The sequence below is a fragment of the Salminus brasiliensis genome, chromosome 3 (genome assembly GCF_030463535.1).
Source record: "Salminus brasiliensis chromosome 3, fSalBra1.hap2, whole genome shotgun sequence".
NCBI classification, from domain to species: Eukaryota; Metazoa; Chordata; class Actinopteri; order Characiformes; family Bryconidae; genus Salminus; species Salminus brasiliensis.
Genome location: NC_132880.1, coordinates 27,623,895 through 27,650,320, shown reverse-complemented (window position 1 = coordinate 27,650,320; position 26,426 = coordinate 27,623,895). Strand labels below are relative to the sequence as shown.

At 40.8% G+C, this 26,426-nt stretch overlaps 1 protein-coding gene across 7 annotated transcripts; it reads right to left on the bottom strand.

The window, feature by feature from the left end:
• Window positions 1-1,363: 1,363 nt before the first annotated feature.
• Window positions 1,364-26,158, bottom strand: cnot3b (CCR4-NOT transcription complex, subunit 3b). Of its 7 annotated transcripts, none has more exons than XM_072675796.1 (18): window positions 26,014-26,158; window positions 19,493-19,553; window positions 16,860-16,927; window positions 16,560-16,634; window positions 15,723-15,812; window positions 12,360-12,488; window positions 12,189-12,284; window positions 10,547-10,766; window positions 10,113-10,240; window positions 9,830-9,883; window positions 7,814-8,762; window positions 7,586-7,691; window positions 7,131-7,272; window positions 5,629-5,725; window positions 4,051-4,249; window positions 3,196-3,328; window positions 2,964-3,089; window positions 1,364-1,636 (listed from the first exon to the last, which is right to left on the bottom strand). In XM_072675796.1, the coding sequence occupies exons 2-18, from the start codon at window positions 19,515-19,517 to the stop codon at window positions 1,538-1,540; spliced, it is 2,736 nt and encodes a 911-aa protein (XP_072531897.1). In that variant the 5' UTR covers window positions 19,518-19,553; window positions 26,014-26,158; the 3' UTR covers window positions 1,364-1,537. The 7 variants fall into 7 exon arrangements, with proteins under 7 accessions (XP_072531897.1, XP_072531902.1, XP_072531901.1 ...); XM_072675801.1 differs by having other exon boundaries at window positions 10,113-10,210; XM_072675800.1 differs by having other exon boundaries at window positions 10,547-10,763.
• Between the last annotated feature and the right edge of the window lie 268 nt (window positions 26,159-26,426).

Sequence of the window (26,426 nt, the reverse complement as noted above, 5' to 3'; positions counted from 1 at the left end):
ATATTTTACAATCCTTTATTTTCCGTTGTAACTTGTGTAACTTTTTTTTTTTTTTTTTTGAACTCCAGTCCACTTTGCAAGTGTCACTTTCCATGCTGTTCAGTTTAAAACGGGGAAAAAAAGACAGGAGGTGGAAGAAGGTTCTGTACATCACTTTTTCCAATTAGGAAAAAAATATTTATAATTCACATTTCAGTTTTCTTCCATACAGTACGCTCGCCAGAAAAGGTAAACGTAACAGAGAGAAAAAAAAAGAAAAAAAAAAAAAGAAAAAAGGTACTAGACGGGGGTGCATGGCCACTTGTCATCTGGGTATGAGACACCACATCAACAGATTTAAACAAAATTCATAATTGCTGTATGTCTATGCTCTCCTGATAGTCTGCGTTAATAAAAGATAAAACATTTGAGATGGCACTCCAAACACTGGAAAACATCATAGCCGAGATGACCAATGTAATGACAAAATGTCTGGCAGATAAGGGGAAAGTAGTGGGGCCTTTCACAACTTTAACAAGACTTACGTGACTCTGAGAAAAGCATCGATTTGCACCTTTTCCCGAATGTCCAGGCGAGGGCACCAACTCTACCCATACTGGCCAGAGGACGCCACTTAGTTTCCCCTTAAACTTGCCCAAAAAAAAGGCTTTGCATGATCCTTAGATACAGTAACAGAACTCTTATAATTACACTACAATTACTTTATACTCAGCCTTTCTGATGGTTACATGTCCAGTTTAAGCAAACTGCCCATTACTGTTTTTGACACATGTAAACAAACCTATGAGAAAGTTTTTAGTGCTGGTGCAGTTCATTTCTGCTCCATCCCACCCTCCATTTACACACAGCAGGACAGTGCCATAACTTTGAGAGACCTGTAGGCCAGCTATTAACAGTACAACTGGAAAGTAGATGGACTGCACTTCTTGTGATATGAGACTGTAGTTAACCCATCATTTTTAAAAACTCCCATTTTATTAAAAAGGCCAAAGAGAATGTTATAGTAATGAGAGAAAATGGAATCATCACTGATTGTAACAACAGACTGGTCCAGTTCATCCAGCTGTAAAACGATTATAGCAGTTTTGAGAAAGAGGACTTGAATTTGGTCTCCTACAACTGTACTATTTTGTTGAGCTAAAACGGATATTTTATGTCGGCCCGTGCACAACATGACCCTAATAACCATATTACTTATTCCGTCTTTGTCTATTGTCTGCGTCGCTGGACTACACTTTAGAGGCTTATTTCTCTTTGGCTCTGTATCGTTTTGAAACACATGGGTACCAAAAGAAGGCGAGAAGCAATGAAGGTTTAAACTGAGGCGAGAGACTGAACTTTAACAGAAAAGGAGGACTGGATTTGTACTGGGCATGTGGAGTTTTGTAGGTAGTGGGAGAAGCTCCGAAGGCAATATGCACCAACGAGACATAAAACAGCCTCGCAAAAGCATCTGAGTCACCCCACCAGCTTGTGTGTGAGTGTGGATTCAGTCCAGGAATGTCGACAGTAGTCTGCAGTTCGTATTGGCCGTCTGTCACTGGAGGTCCCGGTCCTCGAGGTACCTGTACTCAAATGTGAATCCTTCTTTTTTCCTCTGGCCCCATTTCTCATAGTCAAAGTAAATGTATGTCCCCTACAAAAAAACCAAACACACACAATATTCACACACTGAACCAAAAAACATCCAGGTTCATTCCATACCATCTTACCTGAAAAAAAGCAGAACATGATACCACTCAGTACTGGTTTTACTCCAGTCAAAATGTTATGTGAGCAGCCGCTGAATTGATCTGTGGTGCACTGTTCTACTGTAATCAGAAGAAAGCCTTTTCCTGAATCCCTTTCAAAATTCTAATTGCCAAAAATTAACATCAGAGGTTTTCAAATGAAAAAAAAGGGGGGGGGGGGTGTTAATGAATTAAATGTTAACCATAGGGCCCGATCATGTTTTAGACTTGTGTTGCAGCCAGTGGCACAGGGAACATTTTGCATGTAGAGGAAAAAAAGCCCCCCAGAACAAACTCAAAGGCTACTTGCTGGATACAAAAAGCTAATTACAACAGCTGTGCTGCTAAGTACTGGCCAGGCAGGGTACCTTCAGGTCAATTTCCTTTTGTTTATTGTTTACTGTGAAAATTGGAAATTGCTTGAAATATTCAAGAAGCTAGCAAGCAAGCATTTGCATGCTGTCATGCCTACCAACAGGATGCATGCTATCTGCAGAATTCTGACTTTTTTTTTATATTTTTAGTGGAACAAATGAGCAATTTGAACACAAACTAGTTATTGCTTCACAGGGCCTGTAGAAACATGAGAACAGCATGCTTGTAGAACATTACGGAAACAGGAAAAGCTGCATCTTATTAGTTAAAAGGTTAAAATTATGAGCTTCAGGGCTCCATTTTCAGGCTTCAGTGGTTGCCCTTGATTTCTATGATGCTGTACCGGAGCCATGACCATGAAACCGTGTTAAGCTAAAGGACACCTTGGAATATAACAAGGCCAACTGGTCTTTGTGTTCTGTATTTAATGAAAAAAGGGGGGAAAAAATTACATTAATTAATGAAGTGACTAAGATCAGTGACAGATGGGTTTTAGCTCCAGTGATTAAGCATGAAATGACCTCCTTGTCATTTTTTTTGGCAACTATTGAACCTTGAATATAAGAGACGCAGAAAGTAAGATTTTCCAATCTGTTCAACCTCTCTAAACAAAAAAACAAAGCCAATGCCCATTTCCTTCATCCTCGCCAATGTATGCAGAGTAGCTATGCTACATAGATACATGTGCCTTTATCTGTGCTACACTACAACAGAGTACATTTGTGTCCCAATCAGGATCTATACAAGCAACTATTGTTTAAAAAAGTGACAATATTTTAAGCTTATAAACAAATGTTGACCATTTTCCATTGATTGTGAAAACTGCTTGCTAGCTAGCTACACAGGACTGGGTCTCACCTGCTCAAACTCATCAGTGATGGTCTTAGGCTCCTCGTGCCTTTGGAACCACATCATGTATTTTGTGTGGAACCTCCATGACTGCTTTTTCAAGGCCTTAGCAGCCAGATACTGAGCCTTTGTGCCCTATGAAGGAGAGAGAGAGGAGAAACATATTGCTTAACAGTGCTCTTACACACAGTAGGAGTGTGTCATTCTACAGAAGTAACCTTAACAGGACATGGACACACACCTCTAGGTAGTAGAAGATAAAGAAGAGGGTCTCTGTGGACAACCTCTGATAGAACTCCACAGAATCTGAGTGGGGTGGCGGCATCTGGTGGTGGAAAGGCAATGTGGGACAGGGGTTCCTCATCAAGTACTGCCTGTGTGGGGAGGGTGTGGGGAGGACAAAGTGAGTGCAGTCAAAGCATTACATATAACATTACACATTACAAACAGTGGCTATAAAAGGTTTTCCCTTTTATTGCTTTTATCATTAAATCATGGTCCATTTTTTTTAGATTTCAGTTACATCCATCATTAAGAAATTGAAGGAATATGGCACGTGTAGATCTGCCTAGAGCAAGCCGTCCTCTCAAACTTATATCACAACTTATATCCATCAGGGTATGGATATGTATACTCTTCAATAACATTTCCTCCGAGTTGTTCGTCTGTCTTCATGGTATATATACTGCCAGCAATACTGATTAACCAGTGACTAGACCTTCCACACAGGTGTCCTTATATTATACCTCACTTGAGACAAATTCACTCCATTTCACAGTGAGGCTGAAATTAGGTAAGTCACTTTTAAGGGGTGAAAATTTATGCAGTCACATATTTTACAGATTTCATGTAATTGACAGTTCGTAGAAGTTTCTATTTTTACACTCAAATTATACTGGTCGTCATTCCATTTATTAAAAGCAATAAAAGTTATAACAGATAACAGTTCACCCGAACAAAGAACCATAAAAAAGCCACTACGAGACACTCTGGAACAAAGGTGGCTAAGAGGCCGCACCGGTCTCTCAAGAAGAGAGTGTGCAATATAATGAATATCTCCTCTTTCCCCAGGCAGAAAGGTGAGCTGTGCGGGTACCTGATCCTCTCAGAGTCAGAAGGGTGTGGCATGTGTGTCCAGGCTGACTCCTGCATGGCTTGCTGGTATAGCTGCTCTTTGGTGAGGGGGACAGGACCCAGAGGACAGACCCCCAGTGATGGAGGAATGTTCACTTCAGACAGAGAAGGCTGAGGGGCTGCTGGGGGACAAGAGGGGGCTGTGGAGCTGGGGAAGATATCTAAAGAGGAAAAAAGAGCACATTAGAAACAGTACAATACCTAGTGGACTGGCTTCGCATGACGTTAAAAGCATATAAACGTGTTTGTGTATTAGATGTCTGATACCTGACCTGAGCTTGTTTGGTCACTGGCTATAAATAAAGGTTCTTTATTTAAAACACTGTGCTTATGCAAATTTAACACACACCAGATCTTTTCTCCCAGTTATTTAACCCATACAAGATGAGAAGAACTACAGAAAAGTACTGTCATCAGCTGATCAGTAGGTGGATGCTGTTCTATGTCAAATATGAACACGAAAATATGCTGACAACTGTATCTAAAAATGAATATGGTGAAAAAGCCAATTTACGTCCATAATTTAATTGAAAAAGGTAAACTGTAATTTTATATTCATTGCCTGTTAAGCTGCATGTAACCTTTTTTGTATTTATACTGTCTGAATAGCAATTTCCTTAAACTACAAATAAAATTCTCTCAGTCTAGTTCAACACACACTACCACAATCATGGAGAAGACCGCTGACATGTCTGAAAAAAAAGAATATGTGGTAGGAAAAGGTGCACGAGAAACAGGGATGGCCGCAACCTCGAGAGGATTGTCAGGATACTTGATTTAAGAACTTGGACTAAGGCTGACGTTTCCACGAGAGGGGCTACAACTGCTGCAATCATAATATCCATAGTAATATCCATAATATCGATAATATCAAAGTCTTAGAGTCTGGAGGAAGAGCAGAGAGGCACAGAATCCAAAGTATCTAAAGTCCAGTGCCAAAGTTTCCACAGTCTGTGATGGTTTGTGATGCCATGTCATCTGCTGGTGCTGATCCACTGTTTTATCAAGTCCAAAATCAACAGGAGATTTCATTCTATTACATGCTTCCAACTGCTGACCAGCTTAAATGGAGATAATGCTGATTTCCTTTTCCAACAGGGCTTAGCACGCAGTGCCAAAACTACCAAATGGCTTGCTGACCTTGATATTGCGGTGTTTGATTGGCCAGCTCATACAGAATCTTTATGGTATTATAAAGAGAAGATGAGCAGCACAGATAAGCTCAAGTCCTCTATCAAAGCAACATCTCAGCAGTGCCACACGCTGATTGCCTCCATGCCACGGTGCATTGGTACAGTAATATTGTGAAGGAGCCCAAACAAAAACATAATTGAACATACTCGTTAGATGTTGGACATTTCTGTAGCGTACATCCTGTTCTGCTTGATCTTATTAAATATTCTAATAATTTGACACTGGATTTTCCTTAGCAAAAGAAAAACAAAAAAGGCTTGAAAAAGGTCATTTCACATGTAATGAATATAAAACATAACAGTTTACCTTTTTTAATTAAATTATGAATGAAAACAAATATACTCACCTCCAGTGAGATGTAGTGCAGAGAGTTCTCCCTCTAAACTTGAGCCCTGAGCTGCCCTCTCTGCCATTGATTTCAGTGAACTCAGTGGCTCTGGGGGCTAAAAGGGAGAAATAACAAAGACAACTTGAGTAAGCTAAAACACAACAATAAAATAACTAAGATTAATTCGAAATAGAAACACACTTTATAGCCATTGGAATTACAATGGAATTCAACCTCTGCATTTAATCCATTGGTCCCAAAAGCAGTTATCTAACCTTTAGGCCATAGCTGCCCATAAAGGTAACTGGTCATACACTTATAAACTCTATTCACACCATCTTGCAGACTTCCTTCAAATTTATAGTTTAATAAGAGGTATAACCCCTACTTTAACCAAAGCAGCACTGAGAACTACTGGATCGTCAACTCTTATCAGAGTCACTAGCGTTTTCCTTTGATACTTCAGTAAGGAACTGCATTTTCTGCAAAGTTAACAACTCTCTCACTCCAAGACAGTCAGTGGGAGAACAGATAATCAAATCTTGACCAATCACAGTTGACTGCTAACTGAATCATATCAGTCATTAAGGCCTTGTTTAACAAAACTACAGGAGAATGTTTACTTAAGTCAGGCCCTAGTTCTGAAATTTGCTCATCATTCTGTAGTTGAAGGGGTCATGCATAAGCTGGATTTCTCAGTGACAGAAAAGCAACGGGGACGGACCATGATCTGATTTCGATCAGTTCACTCCAACCACATTCAGAGGTTGTCAGAGGCAGATCTTCATAATATTCACCACAAATGTATACAGAATGCTTTTCTGCATCTGCACATTTCATAGAGCACAGTACTTCAGTTGTAACAGTTGGAAAAACTGTCATTTTACAAGGCAAAATGAAACGACCTATCGGCTACGTGCACACGACAGCTGAAGTGGCCCAAATCCGATTTTCTCTCGCCATCTTTTAATTCACACTTTTTATTGGGACCTGTATCTGACATTCGCCCGAACAGTTCATGCTCCTAAACTGAACTGATGTGCATGTGCTACATAATTTATCTTTGTCAGCATCACAGGAGACAACATGGTGTCCCAATGGTTGACAGCTGAGCTTGCTTCACGCAGTCTGTTCCCTTGCTATCCCGGCCACTGAAAACCCCCCCCTCAGTGCTGTCTGTCGCCCAGTTCCCCTTCTCCTCAGCAAATAGCTGGATTGACTTATAAGCTACATGAATCTGATCTGGCAGTTCAGACTTCTTGGATATGTATCAAATTTCAATACCACATAGTAAAGTGGCTAAAATCAGAATCGAAAACGTCAGATTCAGTGTTCACACTGCCACACAGACAACCCATCTTTGTCACATATTAAGATGATCAGATATGGGCCACCTGTACCTGCTGTCTGAATGTAGCCATCTACACACTGAGGAAGCATTTTAGTGAATTTTTTTTCACAATTTTTGTAATTCGACAAAAGAACCAGTGAGAGACACAAGCTCTTAGGGTGTGTTTTACCTTGATGGCATCAGCAGCTTGTGTGTAGGAGTGAGGCCCATTGAGCAGACTGCCTCCACTTGGTTTACTCTCGCTGTATGAGGGCGAGGGTGAACTGGGAGGAAGAGTCAACGCCCCCAGAAGGTTGGACCCACTGTCCTTACTGTCAGGAAGAAAGAAGAGGCACAAATTGGAGGATGTGGGTTTAACCGAACCCAAATCTCTTTTGAGTGAATGAAAATAACACTGTTTCAAATACAGACATTCTAATATCCATTGCATTTGTTATAAAAAAAACAACAAAAAACAGTGTTGCAAGATCTAACCACGTTCCCGCTCCAAATCAAAGTCAGAGACAGAAAATGGAGACCTTTCAGTTGCTGTAGCACACGACCTACACCCCGCACCCCACACAGCAGGCAGTGCCGGGCTCTAACAGTGTGCAAACTTGGATGACAAAAAGAGGTGATACTCACGGCAGACTGGTTGTGGAATTTAAGGATGAGGCTTGGCTGTTCTGTGATTGGCTGGCACTGTTGAGGGTAGAGTCCAATGTGCTATCTGCTACTATGGCACTGTAGGCTGGATGATAGAAATCAGTGGCCTTTAGCAAACAGTTAACAGTGATTCTAAGCCAAATATGTTACAATATAAGTCTACAAGTCAATAAGAGCACTACATAACATTAATCATGCTTCACTCACTTGTGCTGCCGTTCTGTTTCTGTCCACTAGGTGGCCGTGGAAGCACAGCACTTCCCATACTTGCTGTGCTTCCGGACACAGAGTTTCCACCATTGCTCCCAATTACACCTACGCTGCTCCCCTGCGTCAGGCCGCCTCCTACAGAGCTGGGTGCCACCAGGGGTGAGGGCTGCACAGCAGTCTGCGTGGACCCAAGACCTAAAACCCCACTGCTGATGCCCGTAACACCAGGTGCCGGGCCCAACAGGCTGACTGAAGTGATCCCTCCATTAGTTCCCACAGAACCGACAACCCCACTAGAGTTTGTACTGCTGGCATTTGCCCCGACAGGCCCTGGTAAGCCGCTGCCCACCGTGCCAGAGGCTGCAGCCTGGGCGTAAGGTGCTGGGGTGGAGCGTTGCAAGAGCCCCGCCATGCTGTTCATTGACGCCTGCAGCCCTGAAAGGCCAAGGCTGGGCATTTGGCTAGCACCACTTGTCGCCGTGATGGCACTCTTACCCAGGCCCAAGCCCAGGCTGTGGCCCAGACTGGAAACTGAAGTATGCCCCAGTGGAGGCTGTGCCTGGAGGTTGGGTGTGCTGGTGTTGGGCGGGGAGGACGAGGAGATGGGGGTGGGCAGGAGGATACTGCTGGATGGGGTGGAGAGCACGCTGGATTGGGAGTTGATGGTGTTTTTAGGCTGGTGCTGTTGCTGCTGGCTCTGCTGGGTTTGCTGCTGAATGGCAGAGCTGTAGCTGCAAGAGTTCGGAATGAGGCCACCAATGCTGCCCAGAAGGCTGTTGCCCCCGGTGGCAGAGGCACCACCAGTGGCAATGGCTGCCATGGACACCACTGAGGTTGAGGAGGCTCCCGAGGATGATGAGGATGATGATGAGGATGAGGAGGAGGATGAGGAGGAGGAGGAGGAGGAGGAGGAGAGAGATGATGGGTTGCCATTCTTCACAGGAGACTGAAGGTGGAAAAAGAAAAGGCAGGATTATTTGGTGTAAAAACTGTGCTGACTTCATATACTGACTTCATATACTTTCACATAAGCATAGACTGTTTTAGATTTGTAATTTGAAAATCATGGAAAAAGTATTTTTTTATCTCTATTATTTAAAAAGATACACATATTTTCTATTCCTTACAAGTAAAGTAACGTATTTCAAGACCTTTTTTTGTTTCAAGCATGCCTTACAGCTCATGATCCGGTTCAAATCTAGCATCACATGCTTTCTTAAGATCAAACAGAAAATGATGTCAAATACATAAATGTTCAACTTCTTCATTTACACACAGTATATTAGGTCAGTGACTGCATCAGCTTGCAGCACCACTGAGATGATATTAATAGTGACCATCAGCTAGTCTGGATTTCTGAGTCATGTGTCTAATCAACAAGACCCGTAGATTATCTATGAGGTTTGGGTTGGAGAATTGGCTGGCCAATCAAGCACAGTAATATCATAGTCAGCAAACCATTTGGTAATAGTTCCGGCACTATGGGCAGGTGCTCTGTCCTGCTGGAAAGACTTCCTCACTACTCTTCCTTCAGACTCTAGGACCTTGATTTCCAAATGAAATGCGAAATTTACTTTCATATGAAAACTTTCAATTTAACTTTAGCCACTGAGCTACAGTCCAGTTCTTTTTATCCTTAGCCCAGGTTAGATGCTTGGATATATATTGTACGATAATCCGATAATGTAATTACCGTGAACAGATTGTAGAAATTCTGGCCCACTTTATTATTTATGTCCGTCCACAACATTTCTGTTGGGTTAAAATGTGGACTTGGGCTTGGCCATCCCAAAATACTGCATTTCCACTCAGTCTTCATACTACATTTTCTTGCTACATAACCCACCTGCAGTAAAGCTTCAGTTCATGGAATTCCCTGACATTATCTTGTAGTATTTGCTGGGATAATTCTTAACGTGCAGGTCCATTAATAACATATCTAGTTAAAGGACTTGAATGATGAATATCGGGTCGTGTCCCACTTAATACATTGCAACTGCACAGGAGAATTACCTGGCTAAATTCACTGTCAGTGGAACGCCCTCGCTTCTTGTCATCCTCCGAATTCTCCAGGGTAGGAAAAAAAATTAAATTAGACAGAGAAGCACACAAAAAGTGCCATATGTATAGTTAAAATGATATCCCTTCACTAGTGTGGTATAATGTGAATGAGACACACCTCATCAAGAAGTCCTCATCATGCATCCAGTCAATAATAAAGCATAATGACGCAGCATAACATGGTTGTATAAAACTGCCATATGGTAGAATGAACCTGGAACGTGGGAGTGCTCACCGTAGTGCAAGTAGCCGGAGATGGGGGGATGGGGGAAGATGAGGTGGTGGAGGTCGGCGTGGAACTGGAGTGCTGGAAGGCTTCATCTTCTGTGTGAGCTGGTGGAGACGTGGCAACTAACGATTGGGCTAAAAAAGTAATAATAATAATAATAATAATAATAATAATAATAATAGCCTGAGGGCAGACTAATAACTGACATATCTTCAATAACATTACTGATAATATATATATATATATATATATATATATATTAACGTCATCAGTCAGGATTCTGGAGCACACATGCTGATTGGCTCACTGACACAGTGACTCAAGGACTCACTTGAGAATCACAATTCGGCATCAAAATCAAAGCCTTTTTTTTAACGTCTTGGTGGAATTTATTCTCAAAAACAGGAAAGTACCAAACCTCTTGACATATATCCACTTACGTATATCCTCCAGATCTAGGTCATCATAGAGGAACTCATTTTCTTCAAAGTCAGGGTCCTGAGAGGAATCTAGGTAGTACTCTACATCATCTTTGATCTTGCGGATGGCGTCTACTTGTATTGAGTCATTGTCCAGCATTCTCAGTATGGTCTCCAGCATGCGGATGTGGTAGCGGTGCCGCTCGATCAACCTCTTTAGCTCCTCTAGCCGGTCCTGCTTCTGAAGGGAGGGGAGGGGTGAGAAAAGATTCGGACCTCAAGCTTACAATATTCAATATTCATCCCAGACTTCTGAGATATTTTTAAAACAGGCACTCATTAAGCAAGTGATACATAAACAGTGTTTCCCCTCATTATTAAAGAGGCCAACCTGACCAAATGCACATGCTGTGCAGCTTGGATGAGATACAGATTACATTACAGATACAAATACAGGCAAATGCTTCTTGTGAAACATTCTCAAAGATGTAGAATTGCCTGGCCATTGTGGCCTGGTGTGTTTAGAAAGAATAGCTTCCAACCAAAGTGTTAGCTTCATCCTTCTGACATGATCACATTAGACTTTAAAACACACTATTTATTGTTATGGATCATTGTAAAAGGGCTTTAAGAACTGCACAGTGCATAATAGTGCGTTTCATCTTGACCAGGAAAACTTCCAAGAGCTCCCCCTGCTGCATGGTTGCAATTGCTGACATGAGAAAAATCAGGGGCCAGATTTACAAAATGTGCCTTTTTTTCCCCCTTAAGAAAAAAAATAAATCTAAAAACTACTTGCTATTTTCCAAAATTAAAAAATAAAACATGTCTTTAATCAAATGTTCAGAAGGTACACTTCTAAAATGATCGGTTTAAATAGCTAAATTACTAGAATTGATGTCTAATTTTGCATGATTAAGTGGAGATTTTTCCAAAGTTGCTGTTAGTGTCTACATAAGAAAAATCTTATCTTGTGTGCACTGAAACGGTTTGAACAATTAGTTTGATTTTGTTTTTCTTCCTCTTCCATTTTGCTCTCCACTGCACTGATGTAATTCAATAACAGAAAATGACTAAATGAATACTGGTTTATGATAAGCTGATGAGAATCACCAATGACAACCAATGACAAGTGCCTTAAGAAAATTTTCAAAAGAAAAGAGGACTTCCTAAGGATTTAAGGGAATTCCATTTAAGAACATTCTTAGGAACTCTTTTTTTATTTTAAGATCCTGTGTACGTTTTTTCTTAGTAAAGCTTTTGTAAATCCAGCTTCCCAAAGCACTCTTTAAGCACAAAAAAAAAAACACAATTACTGCCACAATATTAACTATTGAATTCGACATATTTAAAACATTTCAAAACAGAAAAATATTACTGCACAATGCACATTACTACTACAGCTCAGCATATTTGCAAATGCGCTGGTAGTTAATCAAAGCCTCTAAACTAAAAAAAAAAAAAATCTAAGCTAATAAAACTGTTCGTGTGAGCATGTTTTCCAATATCTGTAGCAAAATATATTTAAAATGATGCACTTTCTACAAATAAACATTTTTAGATAAACAGGAAAGGTGCAGCACTCAGTACTCAGCTGTTAATCTGTTCTGGACTGTAGTCTGTATTAAAAAAGTGATTTGGGAAAAAAAGAAAAGGAACTGACCTCTTTATCTCCTTTCTTTTTCCTCGTCTGAACGGATAGCGATTCCGCCTCACTCTCGAACTGGTCAACCTGCATGTTTAAAGTGTCTATCGTTGCCTGTAGAACAGAAGCAGATGAGTGACCCATGTTGTGCTACACCTGGCTAAACGTCAGACCACAGGTTCTTCTTACCGTGAGCCACTGTCCAACCTCTTCTTTTTCTTTTTGTGCAGGATCTACTTTCTGAGCAAGGCCGAGTCCCTCTTTGGAGTATGCTTTTGTTTTCGTCTCCCGCTCCACGATTTTAAAGCGCTCCATTTGCTAAGGGCACAAAGGAACATGCCTTTCAGAACAGGACACAAGCAGTTTAGTACCAATATTTTAAAAAAGCGTGGAAAAAAAAAAAAACCAGAAAATGCACCCCCTACTGAGTTCTAAGATGATCGATTGCACAGCATAACAGTCCTCAAGAGTATGAGGTTTATGAGAACGCAAAAGCAAGCTGTTAAATGACTGAACATATGACTTCATATCTAATGAAATGAATCAAATGTAAGCTTTACTACAGATACATCTGCAAACAACTCTCTATATTTGCAAAAATTAGGTGAAAGTTGCTCCTTGTTCAAACCATTTACCGTCGTCCCGGCGCGGACAGGATTCATTTAACATGAGGAGGTGGATAATGCAATTATCAGTAGTGTATCCCATTACTTTTAGCCCTGTACGAAAACATCATGTCAGTCATTTTTACAGAAACTAGGCTGCCATGCATACGAACATAATTCCAACACAGGACATTACTCCACCTCCCCAAAAAAAAAAGTTTGAAAAGTGCTTTACAACATGGGGTCAAACTAAACCACAGCAGAATCCACCCCACCTTCCAAAGTTTGTACTGTTTGTAAGGAAATCACCAATAGTCTACTTGCTTTTTTGAAAGGTTATATATTCATCATTGATTTTTCTCATGTATGGAGAATCGCTCTCGCAGAGGCACTTGAAACAAACATACAGTCTTGCAAACCAAGCCAAAATGTTTATCCTACATTCCAGTAGCAAGAACTCAGGAATTAAAAAAATATAATTGAGGTCCTTAAAAACATCTGTGCCGTGATCTCTGCAGAAAGAAAAATGGGGACTCAAACCACGATGAAACGGGCAAACTGCCTGTCGGTGAGAAGGAAAATGGTGCCTAGGATCCCATTTTAGAAACCTGGTGGTGACGTCTGTAATGTTTGCATCCTCATCGCTAGTATGTATCTTTATACGCTGGGTGCTTTTGTAGAACAGGCCTTCTCATCAACAAGAACAGATTACCAATCAGAAAAGGGTACAGACATTCTAGACTATTTAAAAGGTTTTTTAGAAAAATTTATCATTTCTTAGCATTTTAGGACGTTTAGACCCAAGCATTCATTGGCCATGTTTGTCAGAAAAATAAACAATAAACAAACAAATAATAAACAAATTAGAAACATTATTCCATCGGTGCTATTTATTTTATCTCTATGCTGTACACAAACACACACACTCAGTCATTTTATGATTTTTACCTGCAGTCGTCTTTTTATAAAGAAATAAATAAACTAAATCATTCAAAGCGGACTGTGCAAACGTTTAGTCTCTTTATAGAGTCAGGACTGGCCATTTGGCAGAAAACCTCCCACTACTCTTTTTTTTCCAGAAGGTCTCCAGTTATGGGATACCCTTGGGTAGCGCATGCACAGCTTGTTTTGGTCTACCCAATATTTTTCTATGCCTGTTCATGTCAAGGGACTGTGAGGGTCATTCCAAATGTTTTAGCGTCTGTCTCTCTTCAGGCGGTCACTGGTGGATGCTATTTTTTGGATCATATGTTGCAGGAGCCATCATTTTCAGGTTCAGCCTTTTTAACAGATGGCTTGAGCATTCAAGATGTTCCGGTGTAGTGTGAAATCCATTCTTCCCTCCACCCATGCAACAACTGACAGCAACACATCCTTGAAATAAGATTGCCTCACCCGTTGACAAGGTGTTCTTTTCATGAAAAAGAAGCTCATTTTCCTTTCTCCAAATGAATCTTTGCTGACTGTGGTCAGGGAGTTTTAAATAGAATACTTCCAGTGTTGCGTTTTGTGATGAGGCTACAGGCAAGGTTTCATTCTTATCTGACTCTCTGATTTTTTTTGTCAACGCAAAGCTGCATAGTGGAACAGTGTAGCACTTACTTGACTCAGCTAAACTAGCTATGCAGAGTGTTGGCAGTTACATGGAAGTGAATTCGCCTGTTTTTTTTTTTTTGTTTTTTTTTTTTAGCAGTTTGCTTTTAGTTTTCTTAGTCCTTGAAATCTCCACTTTTGTCATTCACCCAAAGATGCCCAAACTTCAGCACACATTCAATTTATTCATAACAGTAATGACTTATTGTATTTAAAAAATTGGAGGGAGTGAGTTTGGTACCTTTTGAAAAAGTAGCTGGTCCAAAAAGGTTCACAAAATTGATTAAGTAGGAATGTAATTTTAAACACAGGCTATAGTGTCACATATTGCACACACAAACAAAACACATTAGTGCATTTAATTGAAATAGACTGAAGCACAGCATGGGAAAGTTGCATGATTCCATGAAATGATGACCGAGCAAGGCCCTGGTAATGGCTCATACTTTTAAACACTAGTAGGCATTTTTGATATTAAGACATAATGTGCGATGCCACTATCGTGAACTAAAGATACTAGTAATCCTGAAACGTACAACTGCTTTTGAATCCCTGGAAATATATAAGACTAGCGTAACAATTAATCATGAAGCAAAAAAGTGCAAAATTGGCACCTCTCAAGTTGAACTTTGTTTTCTGGTGCCGACACTAGACAAAGCAGAAGAAAAAGGAAAGAAATAACTATCATTTTTTTGCATCGTGTGCTTGACAAATTCTCAGCACTGACAGAACATGTTTTTTTTTGTTTTTTTTAACTGGCAGAATTAAGTTAATTAACTTAACTTCAATCATAAACTACTACTGACCGTCACCGACAACTGATCCGTTGGATCATTTTGGCCGAGCTGGTGATGAGAACAGTATATCTGGTGACAGTTTCATTTCTCTAACTAACTAACAAACTAAGGTGCCCGTTACCAGTTTAAGGCATTGGCACACCTCATCAAGTTTGGAAAAGTACCCCTTGACTGTAACCCTCTTCAACTGTAGCAGCTTCCTCTCTGCTAATCTTTAACTGTTTAACATTAGGCAGTGTGCTTTTAATAGATCACAGTTGCAAAACACGGTCACTCATAACTGATGGTTTAACAAGCAGTGAAAACCTTCAGAGCTTTCATAGTCTCGTCACTGACTGTTTTCAATTCCATATGCGCTCACCTTACTGACGCGGTTTATTTCCAGCCGATCCCTAATACTGGACTGTTCGGAATTAGCCCCAAAAACACAGACCTAAACCTTTCTTTTCAATGAAGTCTTGGCAGAACAGGTGCACGTCAGCATAACACCATCGGAACATGAGCTTTTTGACAGTGTAGTCACTTCTCTAAACAGCGTACTGGTAATGCTCACTCACCGTCTCTATGAGTTTGCGGTTGTCCACTAGCTGCCTTTTGTCTTTGATCTCATTGGAGGCTACCCACGTCTTAATCTGGTCTCGAAGGCGCTGCCAATCCAGAGAAATGACCAAAAAGGACGTAAAAAGAAAGAAGAGAGAAAGACATAGAGGCCAAGAAGGGAGAAAGTTTCAGTTGTATGTTTGGATCCAGCGTGCAGGGACTCGCCCTTTGAGGCCAAGAACAGTGGACCTCACTCACACACACATGCCCGCACACACACAAACACATACATACAGCCATACGCTTGGCTTGGGTAGTGTCCTCATGGCGACCAAAGGTAAACACATTAGACAGCAGAATGTACCACTAAGAAAAATATTTTTTGAAAAGAAATCTGAACTAAAATGCACCACACACACACACACAATAAGCATATCTGTCTGCATTTGTACTGTACAGTAACTTACCATACATATGTTTATTTCTAAGACCTGCTCTATGATGTGATGCTACCAGCACTGTAACAATTTGCAAGGTACAGATGTAAAGGTAAAGAAATAACCACCTGGCACCTGATCTACTTAACCTGATCTACTCAGTCAGACAAAGTTGTGTAATCACAGAATTGGGAAGTGATTCCAGGGGTAAGCAGCTAAGAAGGCAAGAAGCAATCTATGAATAGAAAAAGGGGAAAAAAAAAAAAAAAACCCTATGAATGTGTCAGTCCTACTCTCACTGGATCTGAGAAGTAACCCCTCTGAACTCTACAGCCTTTCGCAAAGACTTTTACATTTCTGCTAACAGTCCAAGTTCCCAACTTATAGCATGTGGCTAAGTGTGTGCAATTTAATCACCTGTAACTTTTTAATCTCTTTCTTGAGGTCAGCCTCATATTTCTCTTTTTGGTTGGCGTTGGCTGCATTGTGAAGCTGAAGGGGGGGAAAAGGCACACACACAGACACACACATTGCTGACCACTACAGAATCTGAATTTGTGCAAAGGCAGGAGGTAAGGTTGAAATAACAGCTTGTTTGCCAAAGCCGCCATGAATAGGGGGATACTAATACAATGAAATTTACAAGAGCATATTCTTATTATTATTATTATTATTATTAACAGTTATGAAGGCCTGCATGCAGATGTTCAGTCTTACCTTTTGCCAAATGTCTTCAAACTGCTCCACTCCTTCTGCTACTTTTTTTAGACATCGATCGATTTCACCTGAGCACAGAAGAGCAATTGGAAATGGGGAGCGTGAAATTTAAAAGGGTGAAAATTACAGAAATACAACAAAATAATAATAATAAAAAGTAAATAAATAAATAAAAGCTAATAACCTGAAATCCTAGTTTGTAAAGTAGCATTACATTCATTCAGTTTTAGGATATGGGTACATAAGGACAAAGTCATTTAAAATGGTATATAACTTTATTTGTAATCAATTGTTCAAATATATGGTTCACTTTAATGTCAATGGCTTTCGCATTATTAACTGGGTGCAAAGTGAAACGGTCAAAAAGTATATTGATGTCCTCTCAGCTTGGTAAAGCCCATAACATCGTTTTTTGTTTTGTCGTGTCTTTAAATAATTCAACCATCACAGATTACAGCTTCACCTGGGGCGAATAATGTAATGAACACATTCCCAGGTGTGTATAAGAAGAACCCCAGCACACCAGACTTTCATGTGAAGTGATCATTAAGACATTGAAGACCTAGTCTGGCGCTGACGTTGCAGACATCTTTAACGTATCCAATCAGCAAGTGGAGAGGATACGAAAAAAGATTTCAAGAAACTGTTCCGTTCCTGACAAGCCCAGGTCAGACAGACCCCTTAAGACAACTTTTTGAGAGGACCGTTCGTTGCGTCGAGAGTCCAGGGCCAGCCCTTTTTCAACTGCACCGGAGCAACATGAGAACTGGTCACCAGAACCAAACGCTGCATCTACAAGAACAGTTGTAGGTCTGCTCTCATTTTGTCACTAAATTACACGCGAGACGTGTTAGAGGACGACGCGATACTGTGCGTAAGAAACGTGGACGTCCGCAAGAAGCAGACGATTTATTTTGTTTGTGCGCTGAAAAAAAGAAATGAAAGAAAAAGGAATATGGATGAAGGTGTGGGTTGGGATGCAAGGCCCGCAGGGACTGTCTGTTCTGCAGAGAGAGTGTATGCCAATGTGTTCTTATAGAAACTACATTATGCCCCTGCACCACACTCGTCTTAGGGAGCCCTTACGCTTCTTCCTTGGCTTTCCTCTCTCCTTGTGTTCTCATTGGCTGGAGCACGACACCGCACCCACTGACAGACGTAACCTGGTCGTGACACTTTTCACACTACAGGAATTCGACTCGCCAACAGGTCCAGATATTTAACATGCTAGTTGTTTTTTTTTAAGCCTGAAAATTGCTCCCTCTTCCCCATGTAGTGCACTTTGTGGGTCATGAAACAGCAGAACCTCCACCCAAACAGGTTGCAGGGCATGATAACGGGCAACGGGGGCTGGAGTGATCTCCCTGCTCTAAGGGCCCTACTAAACCTGACAATTAACAGGAGAGTTGAGCCAGGTGTGCTTGTGAGCAGGAAAAGCACAAAAACGTGCAGGAATCTGGCCCACCTGTACCAGAACTGCCCACCACTGGGTTAGACAACTCCCTATGTAATGCTTAATCGCGGTTTAATGGGTTTCTGTTTGTTTAAAGAAATAGTGCTATACAAGGGACATGGAGGGATTTGAGAAGGTTGCTTTGAGAATAGCCTCCCCACCTTTCTGAAGTCCCCGAACCTCACACTTGGTCTTCTTAGAAAGCTGACAATCTCTGAACCTCAGTTACTGTGGTCTGTCTTTTCCCCCCCGACACAAAACAAACCAATCTTTCTGCGCCTACTTAGCTGTGTCTGGGAGACTATTGCTAACTGTTGCTGATGCTGTACAGTATTTAATCGTACTACGAATTAACCACGGTTTTAATGATCATTTTAAAAAAACAATTAAATTCATAAGTCAAAGCTTTCCCCGAGGAAAAATACGATGCCATTTACCAGCTGTCCCAATCCTACAGGGATGAGAAACAGCTTGAAATGTTAAATCTATTCCAGATTTTAGAGTGACATCACTGCATGCAAGCCCAGATAACATGTAGGAGTCCAAAGATACTTTTAATATCATGTTTGTGTTTATATATTCCATGTTTGTCCATTTTGTAAATGTAACTGATGTTCTTTTAAAAAGCCCACAAAATATAAACACAACTGGCTACCAGTACACATTCAAGCGAATGCAGAAACTGGCTTAGTTCATAAAAAGCTCAACAAACTTGATGATGCTGAAGGAGATAAGCTGTCCGGTTTTCCGAAACACTGCTCATTTATTCCTTTGTGTTCCACCAGGAAAGAGAGGTACGAAGGGAATAGGAGAGATGCAGCAAAAGAATTAAACTGAATGATCAACTGGCTCTTACAGAATACCCACTATTCTTTAATAATAACTTCACTAAAAATATGTTGATCAAAGCCTTGATTCCAGGATAAGCTTTACTTAATTAAGAAACATGCTGACCTCGTGAACCTTTATATGAACAACCCAAATCATTCCAGTAAGGCAAATTAAGGATTGTTAATACACGATAATAAAGAGGTAATTAAAAAGAATTGGAGGACAATCAGAGAGAAAAACTAAAGCAGAGTAACTGGAGACCAAAACGATGACGTCACACGTGAATACAAATATGAGGCAACATGCAACCTGCACATGTACAACATACAGTGCTTCTAGAGATGCTCACCTTGTAATTTTCTTTTATCTGCCATGACTTGACTAGGATGCTGTCTTCATGCCTTCTTTCACTGTGGAAAGATGAAGAAAGTTCAAGATTAGAGAATGTATTCCTTTGTGAACACACATGTTGAGATCCCCAGACACATTTCAAACAAAGCAATGACAGGCCAATCTAAAGCACTTTTCACGTGGAGCGACACGTCAACGTAATCAATTACGAAATTGCGTCGATTTGCATAAAGCATGTCGATGCGTAGCAAAGATGGACACGCCTACTAAAAGCACTGATTTATCCAGAGCGCAAGCTGAAGCTACAAAAAATAAAAAATAAAAAAAGTAATCACCCACATAGAAAGTCGCAATGCCAACAGTTCTCTGCCAACATATATAGTCCATAAAAAGTCTGATTTCTTGCCTGTAAGGTGTGTAGGCTAGGTGTCATTTGTGCCTGTAAAACTCCAGTCAGTCTCCAGTTTGTCTCAAGTGTGAGCTACAGCATTTGATTTCTGCCCTACTTTGAGTCATTTTATTAGAAAAAAAGGAACTTCACTAATTTCACTTTGAGAATATTCTTTAAGAATGTACTAGCTTTAGTAAAAATAAATAAATAAATAAAAAATAAATAAAAATAAAAATAAAAAAAACCTGCATTACTCAAAAAATTAAAAGTAAAATAATTTTATTTTGGACTGTAAAACATCCTCTTGTGATTTGAATTTTACATTGTTTTATTTATTTTGTTAAATTTTTAAAAAGGGGGGCATTTTATTTATTTTACTTGAATAACTTAATCTCTTGCAGTTAAGAATTTATGTTTTACTGTAAAGCTGTTAACACCAAAGTATTTTCTGTTACAGAACAGTGCCCTTAGGTGCATATTTAATTTAAAAATTGAAAAAAATGTTGCAATATTAATTCCTTTATTATTTAAGAGAATGTATTTTAATTCCTATCACACTCACATTAGAATAATGCAACAATAAATCGTTCGATTAATCGACTAAAAATAATGTATTAGCTCTAATGTGCACACAGTGGTCAAAAGGCACAAGCTTGAGGTTTCACCATTGCCCTCATAGTCTCCTGATCTGAACATCCTCAAACATCTGTTGTTAGGGCTTAAAGGAGCACTTCATACAAGATAGCCCAAGTCAGTCAATTCAATCCCATTGAATTAGAAGCCTTTTGCACAAAAGGAGGAGTAAAAAAAAAAATCCCCCAAACAAGGAGTAAAAGACTTGTCTGGTTACAAAACAGGAGTGTTACAAAGTACGTCCGTCCCTTTTTCTTTTTAATTATTCTGAAACAAAAGAAAAGATGCAAACACATAACAGTAAGCAATAAGTAGCAGTGCTTACAAAGCTTTTTGGAAATGAAGTCTCTTTACACAGTATCAAATATTGACTAGAGTGCCCAAAGTTTTGCATGCTACTTTGTCTGCTGATACCAACCGTAATGAATAAACTAGTGTTGCACCGATACGGATACCGTAACAGCGACTGCGCCTATACTGACACTTACACACAGTCTCTGTATCGCCATTAGAGAGCACTGATATCATGAAGCTTCCATGAAGCTTTTTTTCCTCCTACATAGAACATTTCTGTTTGCATACTTAAATAAAACTCTCATGAAAACCAAACATTTAAACAAGCCAGTAAAATCAGTTATAAAGTTAACAGACATTTAATGGACATTTACAGTAGTGCTTTCTGTTTCTATGTTTTTCTTGGTTTTGAAACCAAAAGTTGAGTTTAAGCAGCTTGTTTAGTATCACATAGAGATGTGGACTTAAAAGTGAAATTGCTGCATAAGCACGGTTTTTAATCTGCTATTTTTGTAATGCTCTGAAATGTGGACACCAAATAAAAGCTGGGGGTGTGTTTTTTTGTATATTACACAACCAGCAAATGCTGTTCTTTCAAGCTTATTATATCTTATCTGGTATAAGATTTAAAAAGTGGAATCCTATAAATATCAGGATTGATAGCCATTTATCAAGTATTTAAGTCAGGGCTGGGATGAGCCAGTGTGAGATACTTAAATAATTAGATACTGGTATCCACATCAGATAGGAAAAAGTGGTCTTGTGCATCCCTAAAATAAACATTTCTAACATGTGGATCTGGGTGTAAATCAACCAAACATTACCATTGCACAGAATGTGGCATTTGTTTCTGCGGGGTAACAGAGGCAGGAAGTGGGGGGAAGAAAACAAAAAACAAAAAACAGATATTTTAGTGCAATGCTTCATTCCAAACTTCCATATAATGCGTTTCTTCTGTTCATGTCCAATTTTGATTCTCAAAACTTCAGCTGTCTGCTCTTCTTTCTTGTCTCCATGTTCAGTGTGGAACACAGATACAAAGACTGAGTCAACGTTTCTCCATTTGAACTGGTTGAATGTGTGATTTCTATCTTGCCAGCACCTGTTACTGTCCACAAATACAAATTACAGAAGCATCACATGGCTGTAAGCCCACTGTTTCTTAGTATTTTGAAAAGGTGCCAATACTTTTGTTCAGCCCATTCATGGTGTTTTGTGTGAAGTGGTATCACATTAGACTTCTGAGCCGTTCTGATTCAAACTAAAGGAATGAACACGTCCGTACCGAAGGAGCAGGACTCCCGGTATTCTTAGTCATGACAGTACATACAGCACACTACTATTTCCTTTACATGTTGAGCCTTGACTAGACTACCTTAATATGTGACCAGGTGAGCGCGCATATTTGATAGAATTACGTGAGGACTTTGAAGCAGTGGATAAAATATCGCTCGCTAAATATGCTTCTGTTCTGTATCTCCCAGCTCGTCCAGAAAGTGTTCCCGGGCTTGAATTCCTCACCTTGACTCCTCAATACATTTGGGTTTCATCTGACCATAAAACTTTCCAACACTGATTCTCCAACAGCTTCAAGTTTACAGCAGGCCTGTGGCTTGGTGGTCAATGGGTTGCTCCTGGCTATCCAAAACAATTTCCTTTGAGCTGAGGCAGTTTAGATCTTCTTTCAGACATTGGCAAAGCCGCTGCACAATTTTTAGTCTGGTTTTAGATGCAAATTTCAGTTCAAATGTATAAAACATGATTTTTTATTTATTTATTTTTGCAATGTGTAATGTGTGCTGGTCAACGACTCGATCTGAATTTGACTCCAACGGCTCAATGAAAACTGACCCTTAACCCAATTGTATTTTATTGATTTCTTCTTCTCTCCGGATTCAGAAGAAACGGTATGGAACAACTTATGGTTGTTTTGCTATCCAAGTCTCCCAGTAACGGGAGGAGTAACACAAGTTTGCTTCGGTTCAGGCGTGATTCTGAACCAAATACATCAGCTGTAAACTATAGTTGCTTTTGACACTTAAAAATCCATTAGCCTAATACAGTTAAAGACAGATAAATACAAACATCCAGTTAACCACAGAGAAGAGGGTAACCTGGGCTTTAGAAGGCATTACCTTTTCACAGCTCTAGGTCAGAAGACAAACACAGTAAACCAAGGGACACTTGCATGAAACAGCAGCATGAAAAACCACCAAACTTCAAAGGAAATACGGTTCTCTGCAATATGTTTCAGTGTCTGAAGCTGCCCCATGACCTAATAAGCTAACAGACACCCAAGCTAGACATTTCAATGTGTTACCTCACAGGCCTCTACACAAAAGCCAGCTTTTTTTCACCTCAGTGGATGATATGCCAACATGTTAAGTGTGTTATGGTCACGTGCAGAATGCACAGGTAATTATTTTTTTAAATGAAGAGATTTAGATTTAGCTTTATATTTTAAAGAGAACTTGATGATGATGATGAGGATGAGTTTATTAAACCAGAAGAGGAGACTGTTTAGGTGAGGCTACGGTTGCAACCCTGTTACATTTCAGTGAGGCTAACCTAGATGACGTCAGTCCCAAAGTCCCAGTCTCAGAAACACCAGCTGTCTACATGAACACAATATGATGATATTTTATCGTATCGTGATAAATGTTATCGCAATAACAATATGCGTTACTAAGCATATCAAGAATATTGTTAGTTCTTAATAAACACTGACCAACTGCAGCATGATTAGACTTGTGTAATCAGACGAAGTGCTGCGGGTGTCAAATAAAAGTCAATGCTGGGAAGTATCTGAATGGTAGTTTTTAGGAATCTGCCGCTGTCATCGTATCGTGATAAATATTGCATATCGTGAAAAATGTCTTTAAATACTCATATAATACTTTTACCGTATCGCCCAGCCCTAATGAACACTACGATTTTCGGCACACGGTTCCCATCTCAGTGCTCCTAAATATCTTCCATCCAATAATACAATCCGTCCAGCCTACAAAAGCAGACTATTGTGAATAGATTCATTAAGCTCGAACCTGAGAGTCATCATGTTCTATCGTTCGGATCGCTAAGGAAGGTAAGTGCGCTCAGTTCTTCTTTTCACTTTGAACAAGCGGTTGTATAAACCTCTACTAATCAACAGCTGCTTATCACAAACCACCCAAAAAAGAAAAAGCACAGGACTTCTCAACATAAAACCAGACCATCGTCGGTAACGGCCAGCTTTCTCATCAACATGAGTGTTTTCTATGACAAACTGATATGACAAACCAAACCCCCGATGCAAGAACATCACACAGCAGCTGGAGTATGGAGGCTTTTTGTCAGGCGGCCTTTTATGAAACTGACACTCGTAAACAATCGGGATCTAATTCTTTCAGGTCTCATGCCCGAGTCAAACGGCCAGCTCTGTAATCCTCGGTCAGCTTTAGGCAAACATCAGGGTTACATTGTTTTAGACACCAAGCATCAACGCACGATACTGCTAAAGGTGCGATACTGAACACTGCAAAGGACAGAGATTGATGCCCAACACGGTCATGCCACGACTGCACAACATACACGGAGAAATCATCAACAGAATTACTTTAGAGACTTTAGCAGCCAGTCCCAGCAACAACTGGCTATTGCTTATACTGCTTATGGACAGACGACATCAGCAATCTCAGGCTTGGACTAAATTTCACCTTCAGTAAAGATTCTCCATTAAGTACGCTATTGAGTCCCGGCCTAACGTCGAAGGGGATCAGTGGTTCAGTGTGAAATGAAACACTCCAGAGAAAAGGGACTCTGACATCTTTACAGCGGTGGCATTAGGAACCCGGAGCCGTGATGCATCTTGACGTCTTCTGAGTTTAAACACAATATCGACCACTGAGGAAGTGCATTTTTGGGGGACTATTTCACCAAACAACACCTGGTGTTACAGTACCAAGTACAGATTTTAACCCCATCTTTGAGTCCAACAGCTTCTCAGCCTATTGTAAAACAGCAGCTCAGTCAGTGCATTCATCGCCATTCATGCTATAACTGTGTGAAGCTGCTTTCGGAGGCCTTAAACTCTTCGGACGTCTGCTTCCAACAATTCGGACTCTGTAAGCTTCTCTAGCACCCATCATTTCACACTAAACCACTCTGAATATCATCATACGCATTAAATATTAAATAAAGAAATGGTAAGTGGTAATCCCTCGATAACCAACCACAGAAAGATCTCCGCACAGCCCAAGTCAGTCAGTTTAAGGCTAAATCTGGACTACTCCAACTGAACATCTCCACTCTGACTGCTGTGTAGTCCGGGGCAAGATCTAGGCCTAATCCCTGCCCATACACTGACCTCGTGTGTATGAAAACGGAACACCCAAGCCAGCAGGTCAGTAATACAGCACTGCTCACTTTATCAGCATCTATCAACACTCTGACTCTGTGAATCACACACACCTCCAGTTGAGCTGAAGTCAGTCAGTGAACAGTGAGGAAGAGACACACACACACACACACAGTGTTATACATACCCTGTTCACTCACTCGCTTCTCTCGGGCGACTCTGAAACTTACTGACTGTCCCGCACTGAGGGGGTCAAGAGAGGGGGTCTAAATCTGAGCAGCACTTTAGCTAACAAAGTCTCTCAGGACAGCAGCTCGAGAGAAAGAGAGAGTGTGTGAGAAGTTGGACCGACCTAAACGACTGTCCTATCGGTCTGACGGGTGGTCCCGGTTTAAAACGACCCCCGGCACGATGCTCTGATACTTGAGTCGGCGCGCGCGCACACACACAGAATCCCCTCCGTTTAACGGATAACGCTCCTCTACCCTCGTGCGCGGCTCCGAGCAGACAGAGGAAACTCTCATACATGTGCTCCTCTAGATTCGTCGGATGCACAGAAGAGAGATAGAGAGAGCGCGAGCGAGAGAGAGAGAGAGAGAGAGCCCGGAGTTCAAACTTAAGTCGAGAGTAAATCGTGCCCCTACTGCCAAACCCGTCGAAGTAAGCCCACCGCTGGTCGGGGGGTCGCAGAGCTGGCGTGGTAGTTTAGCAGTCGAGTCTCGGAGATCTGGCGGGTCTGAAAGACCGGCGGAGATCTGAGTGTTTCTGGCTGGGTTACAAATTGGAGAGGAAAAGAGGAAAAAAAAAGAAGCACGTAAAACTGAGAGATGCTCCCCCCCCTTCCGCCGGAGCGAGGGTCGTTTACCTGGTTTTCCTGAGTTTTCACTTCCCTCCTTTTTATTTCACCTTGTGTTCCGGCCACCACAGCCCAACTTTTCAGGCTTTATTTTTATTTCCTATTATTTCTATTCGCCAAACAATCACTCCGCGCATCCAAGATGGCCACCAGGAACACCTCCTCCGCCGAAGCGCTGATGGCCCCCGGTTCCCGCCCCCCTGACCTCCTATTGGACGGCCTCCCTCAGCAGTCGCCTTTGATTGGTGAACGGGCGCTGTCAATCGAGAGGAGCAGGTTGACAGCTTCCGTGCAATCCGCACGATGGTTGGTGTTCATGGCGAGGTTAAAGGAACACCGGGCTCTTGAAAAGCTGTAGTGACAGCGTGACACTGCTGAACCAGACAGTGCAGTGAAGATAATCTGTGTCATGAATATTTTAT